Source organism: Aotus nancymaae, unplaced genomic scaffold, assembly GCF_030222135.1.
Source record: "Aotus nancymaae isolate 86718 unplaced genomic scaffold, 86718_ANA_hifiasm-v0.15.2.pri h1tg000049l, whole genome shotgun sequence".
NCBI lineage: Eukaryota > Metazoa > Chordata > Mammalia > Primates > Aotidae > Aotus > Aotus nancymaae.
Genome location: NW_026988463.1, coordinates 26,160,306 through 26,174,018, shown reverse-complemented (window position 1 = coordinate 26,174,018; position 13,713 = coordinate 26,160,306). Strand labels below are relative to the sequence as shown.

The following is a 13,713-nucleotide window of genomic DNA, read 5'->3' as shown; positions in this document are numbered from 1 at the left end:
GTGCACAAGCCCTCGCAGTGGGGCCTGCAGGAATGGATGTGAAAGGTGGTGTTTCAAGTTATACAGAGGGTGTCTGCTCACCTTTTTCCCCAGCCTTAAGCCATACAGCAAATCCTCAGTTCACATGCATGAAGTTGACATATATAAGTATAAAGTACTTTGACGGAGCCATAATACTTGGATTTGTGTGGTAACCTTTCTCAAAGGCACTTCCACCTGCATCTGAGGAGCTGTGCTCTTTTGAGGGGGTGGTGTATATTTTTAAACCAAGGAGGGAAAATCTTGGTCACTGACTTGAGGGGAGCTCAGCAAATCGAAGCCAGGACGAGAGTGTGTCTCTTGGATGGGCAAGCCTAGTGGCTTGTCTGAGGACTACTCATATCATTTTCTTTTTCTTTTTTTCCTTTTTTGAGATGGAGTCTTGCTCTGTCACCCAGGCTGGAGTGCAGTGGTGTGATCATAGCTCACTGCAACCTCCGCCTCCTGGGTTCAAGCGATTCTCCTGCCTCAGCCTCCCGAGTAGTTGGGATCACAAGTGTGCATTGCCATGCCTGGCTAATTTTTGTATTTTTTGTAGAGATAGGGTTTATGCCATGTTGGCCAGGCTGGTCTCGAGATCCACCTGCCAGGGCCTTCCAAAGTGCTAGGATTAGAGGCGTGAGCCACTGTGTCTGGTGGCCATATCATTTCCATGTGGCTTCTTCATTGTTTTTCCTGGTTATTCTCCTGTTTCACTTCATGTCATGGACAGTCCTGATATTGCCAAGTATGAGGTAGAGACAGGACTTGGTCATTTTGTTTTCTAAAGTTGATCCTGTCTAGTTCCAGAGCTACCTTTTGGGTTGTAAAGTTGGAGTTTGCCTGACTTTTTAAGTCTGTCCCTTCTTCTCTCCTTCCCTCCCTCCCTCCCTGCCTCCTTCCTTTCCTTTCTTTTCTTTTTCTTTCTTTTTTTAAATATATTTCAATTTTTTTCTAAAATGTAGATACCAGCTCTCACTATATTGACCGGGGTGGTCTTGAACTCCTGGCCTCAAGCAGTCCACTTGCCTTGGGCTCTCATAGTGCTGGAATTATGGTCATGAGCCACCACGTCCAGCCAGGTTACACTTATTCTGTCTCAGACTTCAGCCTAGGTACAGAACTCCCACTGGACACCACTACCCAATGTTCGTTATTTCTTGGGCACCTCGATATAGGCCCTTGTGAAAATATGCCCTAGTACAAAAAATATTAACTAAGTATACTCATATAAATGTCTAGATTTCCATGTGGATCAGAAATGGAAAGAAACTAATCCAAGAAGGTGATGGTATTTATTTTCATATTTGACTTTGTCGCCAAATATGTGGTCCAGTGAGGCAGCCACTAGCAAAACCAAAGGAATCTTGCAGGTAGTGAGCATTTGAGTGGAGATAGCAGGTTGGAGCCACAAGGTGAACGTGAATGCATATGGGAAGGACTAGCTGTTGGAGATTGTGTTGTTGCCTGGATTTTGCATGAATTAGAATCTTAAAGCCCTTGAGAAAGTTAACTAGTGCAGTGGTCTTCATTGTACTACGAGGATCCTACAAAGACTTTTTCACTTTGTTCCTCCATGTTAGCACTTGGTTAGAGGTTGCTGTTAGCCAGTTTGACACCCTTGCTTTAGCAAATGGGATCATGCCCTGAGGGTCAGACTTAATGAGCTCATTTTCAGTCTGTTCTACAGGGAGACTGCAAATGTTACTTTCCTTACATTCCAGTGTATGAACCTGTCACCTTTGGAGACACTGAAACTAAATTTTGGTCTTGTGATGGTTTGTAGTGGAAAGAGCATTGGCTGGGGGTAAAGGGACCTGCTTTTACCTCTGATCTTGAACAACTCATATCTCTGGATCTCAATTTCTTTCTCTCAAAAATAGATTTAAACTAGATGATATGTAAGAAACCTCTCCACCCGTCTCAGATTTTAAGATAGGTTTTTCCTTGACTTATTTTATAACTCAGGTTGTCCTACATAGTATCTCGCTCATGATGTGTTCCATGGTACCCTTGTCTTGTTAGGTTCAGGAGAGCCCAATGGTATAGACGGACTAAAAGCCACCAGTTTTGGTTACTGGGAAACTGGGGAATCTAGGCTTATGGTTTTATCATTCTGCTGGAATTAAACGCTGACTTGTGTTTCTAAGGAATAGTAGCATTAAATAATTTCATTGTCTGGATTTTTTTTGTACTATAGCCTACTCATGAAGGTTACTTCTCTTGTTTGGATATCTGGACGCTCTTTTTGGACTATCTGACAAGTAAAATTAAAAGTCGTCTTGGAGACAAGGAAGCAGTTCTCAACAGGTAAATCCTCAAACACTGATAACTAGATATGGTCATTTCGGCAGTTACTCTAGTGGCCTAAGGGACAGCCATGTATCTGGACCTTTTCAGTGAAGCTGAGTCGTGTAAAATGTTAGGGCAGTAAGGCCATTGAGCATTTCATTTTTTTCTCTTTTAAGTATTTTATTAAGACTTTAAAAAAAATTAGAAGGCATATATATTATTAATTTTTTACATTTTAGTGCTTTTGTGTTAATGTTCTTAATTTTTAAAAGCCCTTATTTTAGAGATACAGACTATTTATTGGATAAAATGATCTGACATCTGGGATTTGCTTAAATAACCCAGTGCGGGTAGAAGGGAAGTGGGTTGGTGTAGAGAAGAAACAGGTGGCCCATGTGTTGGTGATTGAAGTTGGAGTTAGTTGATAGGAACTTGGGGTTCCTTATGTTCTTACTCTATTTGCATGTGTCTGGAAATTTCCTAAATAAATTAATAAATACCTGTCATGAAAAAAGTGTTCATTTTTAAAGCTAGGAAAAGATATAGAAAAATGTAAGGAAGATAAGTTGTTCATAATCCCACACTTGAGAGAGAATTGCTCTTGAACTTTTTGTTGTGTTTTTAAAAAACAGAGAATAGGGAACGGTTTGTTTTTTCCCCCTTATGTTTCTCAAACCCATTTTTCTTGCTTGCAGGAAGAGAGTATATTTCCTGTACAATATGTTCTTTGTGCCACAGGGTGGGGAGAAGAGGACGGGAAGGTGGAGATTCAGCATGCCAGGAAAATAATGGCAGCATCCATATATGGGGAAAGTTAAAACAGCAGATTTTCTTAGCAGAAACATGCCCGTCATATTCCCAGTAGGTGACTGCATTTCAGTCACACAGTGAGCAGGCAGTGGTGAAGGAGGCAAACAAGCTATATTTTACATTGTAGGATCAGGGTAGTTTCCTAATAAACTAACCCTGATTCGTATAAATCGTATATTTATGCTATGAGATTACAAACTAGGTGATCTAGCCCTAGGTACTTTATCATACTTACTTAAGAGAGTGCCTGCAGATTCTACTCAGTTGGTTATAGCTCCTGCTGCTTTGCACAGTATTTATATGAGCAGTTTCAGCTTAGGTGGCCATTGTGTTGTAAAACTTGCCCAGTGCATGAGGCAGGTTCTGTCGAGTGGAAACCATGACTGGGGATCTCACAGACCTATGTTTGGATCCTGGTTTTGTAGTTCCTACGTAGGGTTACTTGGGTAAGGTCCTTAGCCTGTGAAGCTTCTGTTTCCTTGTTTGTAAAATGGGGTGAAGATAATAGTTGTTGAGACATTAATTGAAGTAATGAACTAACATGTTTAGAATGCTTGGCACCCTGTAAGTGTTTGGTTGGTGGTGGTGTTAGTGAATACTCCTTCCCCAGAAATGTACCAAATGGTGGGAGGTGGAGGGGAGAGACTCCACTGCAGAGGAAAGGTTGGACTGGAACTCCAAAGACTTTTCCATTGCTGAAGTTTTATGAGTTTTAAAAATGTTAAATAGGACCTAAGTGTGGTAGTGTGTGCCTGTAGTCCCAGCTACATGGGAGGCTGAGACAGGAGAATCACTTGAGCCCAGAAGCTCGAAACTGCTGCGTGCAGTAATCACGCTGTGGCTGGCTGCTGCTCTCCAGCCTGAGAACATAGTGAGACTCTGTGTCTGTTGGTACTAGTCACTGGTACCATTTGCTGAACTCTCTCTATTGAAAATTAAAATAAATAAATATGCAGATATTCTGTTGAGAATTTTATTTTCCAAGTTCAAACATTTGTTCTTTTGTTCCCAAACATGGTTTTTGTGATTGTGGAATAAGTTCCAGGTTGCTATGGTGTCAGGTCACATGTGATTATAGGTAGTACGTTCATGTATCAGAAATCGTATTACATAACAGGAGGTCCTGTTTTTGGTGAAGTTGCCAACTTTAAGTAATTAGATTTTTGAATGAGATTCTTGAAGAAAAAGTTACTTTTGCCAAAATATCTTTCTTGCATGCTAAATAGTTATATCTTTTGGGTTCTGGAACTATGCCTAATTTTTCTGTATTTAGTGGTAGATATTTCTTCATATCTCACAAGCTTGTTGAGAGAATAAACTGAGGAAATGATTAATTTAAAATGCTTTTTAAAAAACGATACAAATGAGAGATGTGAAGAATATGGTCTGTTGAGAAAATATATACTAACAGATTATTAGTATTAAACACACACTTCTGCAGATCATTATACTAATAGAAGGAGCAGTGGTATAGAGAATTTAAATTCCTTTTTTGCTTTTAGGCCAGCTGTGTTACTTTTGGTCAAGTTATATGCTGATCACATTTCCTCTTGCAAAGTGGATGTACTGAGTACCTCTCTTGCAGGATGGTTAGGATTCAAGGAAATCGTGTGTAGAATACCTGGCACAGCATCTGGATGTATCAGGCACTCAGTAAATGGTCACGGTGATGACAACAGCAATGATGAATAATAGAAGGTGTTACTGCCTTTCAACTATGGTGGTGACTGTGGAGTTAGGTGGCACGACCCTGGACATTCTAAAGGCCTCTAGCCCACCTGCAGATGTTTACCTGCCTGCCCAGGCATCTGTTATCTGATGGCACAGTTGTCAGTCGTTCCGGCTGACCACTTTAAACACTAGGAATTTTTCTCATTGATCATGTGATTGTCATCATAAGTGAGGCTTTCTAATTTTTCATGATTTACTCTTTTTTAAACATAACACTTACATATAATGCTTTTATGCCTTTGAAAAATAAAACATGTCCAAGGGCCATGGCTCATTCCTGTAATCCCCAGCACCTTGGGAGGCTGAGGCATGAGGATGACTTGAGGGCAGGAGTTAGAGACTAGCCTGGCCAACATAATGAGACCCTGTCCCTACAAAAACTTAAAAAACAAATTAGCCAGACATGGTGGTATGCATCTGTGGTTCCAGCTCCTTGTGGGAACCAAGGTGGGAGGATCACTTGAGACCAGCCTGAGCAACATAGCAAGACTCTGTCTCTACAGAATATAGAAAAATTAGTCACACGCGGTGGTACATGCCTGTAGTCCCTGCTACTTGGGAGGCTGAAGTAGGAGGACTGCTTGAGCCTAGAAGTTGGAAGCCACGGTGAGCTATGGTCATGCCCTTGCACTCCAACCTGGGTGACAGAGCAAGACCCTGTCTCTAAAATAAAATAAAGCAACAACAACAACAACAGAAAACCCTCAAAGCTCCTCTGGTTTATGCTGTGAAGTAGTAACCGCCATCTGGGGAACTGCTGATCCTATCAGATACCCGCTAGTGGTCTAGGACAGTAGACTACAAAGAACATGTGTTAGTCCACTGGGCTGCACAAGGAAAATATTTGAACTTCAGCTTATAATTTTTTCTGTAACCCTTAAATTATACATTTATACAATTGTATGCTCAAAACTGTTTAGATGAAAAGTTTGCCGGTCACCACTCTAGGCTATGAGAGACCCTAATATATCAGAGATGTGCCGTTTTACAGGAGTTGCTGCTGAAGAACGCTGGCTTCTGTGGTTACCACATTTATGTTAATTAAGAGCATGAACATGTGATCAAATGTTTGTCAACTGATAAAATATACCAGAGAGAAGTTGGGATATTCTGGAATCATATTTCAGAAGCAACTGATCTTGCAGGAAGTAGTCAAAAATGTTTTCTTGGTGTCTTTAATGGGAAATGTAGGTGTGGTTAAGTCACAAAGGCAGCACTCATTTCCTGTCCCTTGTGGTTTAAAGGTTTTGCATCATTCATCACAACAAAGTGGTAACCATTGTAGGCTACAAATTTAGAAGCACAAATATACATAGATTTATTTTTGGTTTTAGAAGCTTGGAAATTGGAGCTCTCTGCATGTTCCCTTGCCTGGTCAGGAGTTTACTGTGGGGACTTGAGAGAGCCTGAGCCCCAGTGTCAGTGGGGTAAATGTTCTGTAGCTCACCCTGCAGAGCGGAATGGCTGATGGGGTAGGTCGTCCTGATCTGCATTTTGAGGTGGTGGCATGGAAAGGCCAGAGTTTCCTTTCCCTTTCCTCGTTGTGCTTTTGGATGATTGTGCCTTCCTCACAAGTTGTTGAGAAAGTGGGATGACTTGATGCGTGTAAAGCGCCTTGGCTGACAGTAGGTGCTCAGTAAATAAGCATTGATTCGCCTCCCCTTTCTCTCTCACTTCCGTCCTCTGTGCTTGTCAATGTGAAGGGAGTCACCTGTGCAGAAACTTATTTTTACAGGAAGATGAAGAAACCTGAGTGTGTGAAGCAACCTAAAGTCATTGTGTCATGTTCTGTGAGCCTCTTTGTGACTAGATTTCTAGCAAGTGCTGGCCACAGACCAGCGTAGGGGTTCTGGTGACATTAGATTGGACTGTAAACAAATGTGAGTGAGCGTGAGAAAAGCTGCTACTCGCTTTTTGGAGTGGGTTAACCTGCTTAATAAAGAGGAAGAGCCACTGTTACACATGACATTGTGGTGCAATAAAAGGAGTGAACTAGGCTTAGATCAGAGCTCTGGTAGCTTTCTAGTTCCTGCTCTTGACAGCCCCACAGGGCAAGTGAATATAGTCTCAGTTGCTTTATTGAGTTGAAAAAGCTATCCAGGAATATGCTTCAATCCTTTGTATTTACCTGAATTGGAATTTTGTCTGTTTATCACCTGTGTGTTTTTTATTCATTTATTTGTTCATTTGTTCTTTATTCATATATATTTTATTGAGCACCTGCTTTGTAGTTGCCTTAACATGTATAATTTTATTTAACTCTCAGAACTTGAGGCCTATAGTCTTATCTCTGTGGTGTATATAAGCATTTAATGCTGTAAATTTCCTTCTAAGCCCTGCTTTAGCTTTATCCTTCAAATTTTAATGTTTCTTTTTAATTTTCATTTGATTAAAATATTTTCTAATTTCCTTGGAGATTTCCTCTGTTTAGTTTTCAAATATTTGGGGATTTTCCATATACCGTTTTGTTATTGTTTTCTCATGTAATTTGTACATATTTTTATTTTTATTTTTTGAGATGGAGTCTCACTCTATTGCCCAGGCTGGAGTGCAATGGCATGATTTTGGCTCACTGCAACCTCCATCTCCTGGGGTCAAATGATTCTCCTGCCTCAGCCTCCCAAGTAGCTGGTATTACAGATGCCTGCCACAACCCCTGGCTAATTTTTGTATTTTTAGTAGGAGGGGGTTTTCCGCCATGTTGGCCAGGCTGGTCTCGAACTCCTGAGCTCAGGTAATCTGCTTGCCTCAGCCTCCCAAAGTGCTGGGATTAGAGGAGTGAGCCACCTTGCGCCAGCCTGTACATGTCGTCTTTATCCTAATTGTTCTATCAGTTACAGAAGAAGAAGGGTGAATTCTCCAAAAATATTTTTGGATTTGTTTGTCTCCTTTTAAGTTGATAAGTTTTGCTTCATTTATTTTGAGACTGTTAGTTGCATACACATTTAGTTTTCCTTTCCAGTGTATCTATTGAATGTTGGACCACATTTCTTTTTGTGGGTTTTCTTGGTGGTTGCTCTGGGTATTACAGTATGTATACTTAACTTTTCACAGTCACATTTTACCACAAAGGTGTTATGGAAACCTTACCACCATATAGATTAGAGTCCTTTAGCCTCTCTTCTTTATATTGAGGTTTTACATATACATACTTGGAAAACCCCACCAGACACGTACCCATCATTCATATTTTAGAGATGTTAAGAAGAAAGAAGTAGTCTATTAGATTTATGCAGACTTTTGCCATTTCTTTTGCTTTTCCAGGTTTCTTTCTCATATTGTTTACCTTCTCTATTAGTTAGCTTGGGCCACCATAACAAAATACCACAGACCGGCCTTAAACCACAGAAATTTATTTTCTCATAGTTTTGGAGTCTAGAAGTTCCACATCAAGGTGCTGGCAGATTCTGTTTCTGTGAGCTGTCTTGGTGGCTGGCAGACACTGCCTTTTCTCTGAGTGCTCACGTGACCTTCCTTCTGTGCACATGAGGAAAGGGAGAGAGAGAACCCTTGTGTCTCTTCGTCTTCTCAGAAGGGCGATAGTCCTATTGGATTAAGGCCCTACTCTTTGACTTCATGTAATTTTATTACCTTTTTATAGGCCTTGTCTTCAAATTCAGTCACATTGAGGGTTAGGCTTCAACATATGAATGAGTGGTTTTTGGGGAAGAGTCACACAATCCAGACCATAGAGGAACCTTATGGAGCACTGTTATTATGGCTTCTTTAGAGTCATGGATAATTCCAACACCTTTGTCATCTGGAGGTTGGCATCTGTTGATTGTCTTTTCCTTGAGATGTAGGGTCTTTTTGTGTAGCAAGTAATTTTTTGGATCCTTTTACCTATTTGTTCTACTGTTAGTTATGGCTTCCCTCTCCATCATCACCTTGTGGTCAGAGATGGATGCTGGATGATGCTACAGACATCACAGCCATGATTCAGGCAGCAGGAATGAGACATGGGATAGGTTGGGCAAAAGACGCTTTCTTCGAAGTCCCAACCAGTAGCTTCTTTTAGTCTCTCCTTGACCAACCCCATCTGCAGGGGAGATACAGTCTTTGAGTTGGCCCCAGTGCCCAGTGTTCTCATGCTAAGGAAGGAGAGTAGGTATTGGCAGGCAACCAGAGTGTCTGCCACAGCCGTATACTTTCTCCACCTCCCACATGACACTTTGGGAGATCAATGATCTATGTGTATGTTAGCCTGGTTCCTGCTTGGGTTTAATTTTCTAAGTGATACGGTTTTTTTTGAAGCCGGAGTTGCCAATTGCCAGTTAAGATTTTAGGTCTAATTTAGGGTTACATTTGCATACAAAGTCTCTAAATTTTCTTTTAGCACAGCCAGACAATTTATAGATGACAGAATTCATCTGTCCTCTGGTCTGAAGTAGATTTTCTTTCCTAGCAGAATTGTGAAAATATTTTGGTCTGTCACAGCAATTTATAGCATGAAACTTCTGTAACTTTAGAAATGTATGTCGTGAACAAAGGCAAAAACATAAACTCTAGGCCTAAATGTTTGATCTTACCTTTCTGTGAAGTGGGATTTTGATTTTATTGGGTGAATTTTCCCACAGATGTTGCTGATTTTATTAGTGACTTTTCCCCGCCGTCATTCTTTCCTGGGTCCTGTTCCATTGCCAGTCTACTCCGGGGCTGGTGTGTGTTAGGTTGTTAAGTTGTTTGCACGCAGTGGGGGAGTCATTGCTGGATATGGGAAAGTAGGGAGTGTCTCTGTCTCTAGTTAAGAAATAAGTTGTTGGGAGCTAAACAGTGGGTGCTCATGGACATAGGATGGTAACAGCCGACCTGGAGACTGATAAGAGACGGAGGCGGGGAGGAAAGCAGGGGTTGGAAAGCTATTGAGTACTATGCTCAGTGCCTGGGTTATGAGATCAGTTGTACCTCAGACCTCAGCATCACACAGCATACTCCTGTAAACAATCTGCACATGTATCCCCTGAATCTAACATAAAAGTTGAAATTATGTTAAAAAATAAGTAAATAAATATAAATGTCAATTTTAACATAGGTTAAATTCTTAAGTTAAAAAAGGAAAAAAAAGATACTGTGGTCACCAAACTCTGAAGTGGGACAATCCAGGAGGATTTGTAAGTGATCTGTAGACTGAGTCTCATCACCTGGGCTGTACCTCATGAACTAAATGGACTATATTTGGTCTTGGCATTGGATATCTTTTAGCTTTGGTTATCATGTTGTCCCAGTACTCACCTGTATTAGATTGGGTGTTGTGTTAGTTAGAGTCTTGTCAGGAAATCAGAAATCATACTTAATTATTTGGACAGAAAATTCAGTGTAGGAAATTGATTAAATAAATTTCAGAGGGAACACTGAGATAACAGATGATAAGTACAGGAAGCGGCTCCACCCCTAGAGCTAGAAGTACCAAGGCAAGAAGCTAGGGCTGTTGAAATCTAGAAGATCAGAGAGGCTTGGTCCCTGAGCACCCAGGGTTCAGCTCTCTGAAGAGGGCCCCACACAGCTGCCGCAGGAGTTCAGAGGAGGGACCTTTTCGAACTGGGACCAGTCCTTTGAGGAGAGGGTGTTGCCTCTACCTCTGAGGGTGCACAATACTAGTTCTGGGAATGTGGAATGAAGCTGGAAACCAGAACCAGTTGCTGCTGCCAGGACAGCAAGCCCACAGGAAGAATGTAGTCCTTTTGTCTCTCCTTCCTTCCAGTCTCCCTCCAGTGTCCCTGCTGACAGAACCTAACAGACCGAAACAAAGTATCCTTTCAGTCTCAGCCCCAGCATCATAACTATGGAGAGTAGATTGGCGTGGAGAGCTTACTAACCAGCACTGGTGGTTTGCTCCTTAACTTATCTTAGAAGCATTTCAGGATTTGTTCTTGAAAATAAGCAGTTTGTTGGTCCTTGTGGCAGCAACTGTTGCTTATAACTTGGTATCTTCTGAGTTAGGTTCTGATTACATGTGGGAGATATCCAAACCTAGCACTCTGAGTGTTTCTTTAAGAAATTATTCTTAGACACAGATCAAAGAGTCAAAGTTGCCCCAGGCTCTTTTCAGTTTCTACGTCTTTTTAAAATGGACTAAAGATTAGGTTTTGGGAGTTGGGTGGAGTGGGTTTAAAACCCATTGGTGCCTGTTGCGGTGGCTCACGCCTGTAATCCCAGCACTTTGGGAGGCTGAGGTGGGCAGATCATCTGAGGTCGGGAGTTCGAGACCAACCTGGCTAACATGGTGAAACCTTGTCTCTTCTAAAGGTACAAAAATTAGCCAAGTGTAGTGGCTGGCTCAAGCCAGTCATCCCAGCCACTCAGGAGGCTGAGGCATGAGAATTGCTTGAACCTGGAAGGCGGAGGTTGCAGTGAGCCGAGATCACGCCATTGCACTCCCTAGGCGACAGAGTGAGACTCTGTGTCCAAAAAAACAACCCATTGGTGATTTATGTGTAGAGAACATGATTTTGAGTTAGGGAGCCCTAGGCTCAAAATAGCTTTGTGGCCTTGGGCAGTTTATTTAACTTCTATTAATTGTTTCCTCATCAGAAAAGTATTGATAACATTTACCTCTCACAGCTGTTAAAAGCATGGAATCATTGAATTAGGTAATATTTATATGCAGTGCCTGTCATCCCCAGAGCAACTGCTAAGACAATAACTTGAAAATACTTAGAAAAAGAAGGGACAGGCCAGGCACAGTCTATAATCCCAGCACTTTGGGAGGCCGAGGCAGGTGGATCACCTGAGGTCCGGAGTTTGAGACCCAACATGGAGAAACCCTGTCTCTACTAAAAATACAAAATTAGCCAGGCATGGTGGCACATGCCTGTAATCACAGCTACTTGGGAGGCTGAGGCAGGAGAATTGCTTGAACCTGGGAGGTAGAGGTTGCAGTGAGCTGAGATCACACCTCTGCAATCCAGCCTGGGCAACAAGAGCAAAACTCTCGTTCAAAAAAAAAAAGGGACAAGGGATTTAAAATGCAGTGCTAGAAAAACCTGTTTGACACAAAAGAAGGCAGGAATGGAGGAATTGAGGAACATAAGTCATACAAAATAAATAGCAAAATGGCAGAGATGAGACCTTGCTTGTTAGTGATTATGTTACATTTAGTGGATTAGATTCTCCTGTTAAAAAAGGCAGAGAGTAGGTTTTTAAAGCCACAGTCCAATGGCATGCTGTCTACAGGAGATCACTTGAGATTCAGATACAAAAAGATTGAAAGTAAAAAGACGAAAAAAGATATTCTATGCAAAAAATAACCAAAAGAAAGTTTGGGTCACTATACTAATAGCGGACAAAATATATACTTTAAGGCAGAAATTATTGCCAGAGACAAAAAAGGACATTATATAAACAGTCTGTCAAGAAGATACATGGTGCCTGATACATTGTTACATAAATACCCCTGCTTCTGTTCATGCATACACACACCTGCCAACCCATAAACTCAGCCTCAGGAATTTAGATGCTCTTTCTATGGTGATCAACATGGACACCATTCCTTTTATAGCACAGGAGGCCTTTTCCAATTTCTAAGCTGAAAGCATCCTTTCACCTGATTGATATTGAATTTCTCTTTGCCACATAGGTACGAAGATGCCCTGGTGCTCCTCCTCACAGAGGTGTTGAATCGAATCCAGTTCAGATACAACCAGGCCCAGCTGGAGGAGTTGGACGACGAGATTCTGGATGACGATGTAAGTAGCATGCCCTGATTGATGAGTAGTCTTCTGGTTTGAGTTGTACATTTGAAATTTTTACTCTCCTTCCAGCCCCTTTTGGCTTATTAACTGTAAAAAATGTTTTACAGGCATTTTTATCTATGTGCACTAGAGATACAAGTGGAGAAACCATATGTACAATGAAAAGTGGTTTAGTGAGAACTCCGTATCCTGGCTCCCCTGCCTTGCACCCTCACTTCTGCTCCCCAACCTGGGCGGCAGTAAGAGCCAGCTGGATGCTTGTGGAGACCGTTAGCAAGATTCTGAACCCATAAGGCTAGAATGAAAGGAAGTCTGTTTGGAGTATATTACGCAAACTTCTATTTTTTAAAATCAGCCTTGAATTTATTGATGCTAATGTGCCCAACATTAATAAGGAAAATGTCTTTAAGGAAACAATTCCAGTGTTTTTTGTTTTTTTTTAAACCATCAGGCACTTAAAGTTTTTCAAATAACTGCTGTTGTTCTCAAAGTAAGAGTGACTTTGGCATGGTCAAGAGCTTATGGGTGGTCGGTCATATTTGGGTTACAGAGGGCCCTTTGCTTAGAGCCAGATGGCCTGGGTTTGAAGCTCTGCAACCTGGGGCATGGAGGAGATTGGAGGGCTGGGTGTGGCATTTCTCTGAGCCTTCATGTCCTCATCTTCCAAAAGGGGAATGATGTGTCTTGCTTCTTAAATGTCAGCATGGATAAGAGTCATTGCAACAGCTTGTTAAAGCAGATTCTGATTTTGGAGGCTTGGGGCGGGAACCACAGAATTTGCGTTTCTGACAGGCCCCCAGGGGATGCTTTTGCTGGCTGGCTCTGGACCCCACTCTGAGTGGCAGAGTCAGTCAGTTATGTGAATAAGGACAGAGTAGTGGACTGCGTCAAGAAGGTGATGCGTGATTATTTCCAACAGATGATTTCACAGGTGGCTCTCCATTTCTGTATCCTATAACCTAAGGGGAAAATAGGTTATTCTGTGTGGATCATTTACTTTCTGAGGAAATAGTTTTTTATGAAATTAACTCATTGTTTTTAAAAAATTCTAGCTTGGCTTTTTTATAGTACCAGATAACCTGGTTCTATCACTTTCCATTTCTTCAGAATTTTATGTCTGAGAGTGGACTTGAGGTTGGCAAGGGAGATGAGAGGATTCTGGGAGAGCTGA

The 13,713-nt window shown here is 41.5% G+C and overlaps 1 protein-coding gene across 4 annotated transcripts in view; it reads left to right on the top strand.

Annotated features, from left to right (window-relative positions):
* Window positions 1-13,713, top strand: part of XPO6 (exportin 6) — a 123,848-nt gene that overhangs the window by 76,248 nt on the left and 33,887 nt on the right. For all 4 annotated transcript variants that reach the window (XM_021672328.2, XM_021672329.2, XM_021672331.2 and 1 more), the window contains 2 exons: window positions 2,219-2,328; window positions 12,428-12,536. In XM_021672328.2, the coding sequence (XP_021528003.1) occupies window positions 2,219-2,328; window positions 12,428-12,536 (219 nt within the window). The remainder of the gene's footprint in view (window positions 1-2,218; window positions 2,329-12,427; window positions 12,537-13,713) is intronic.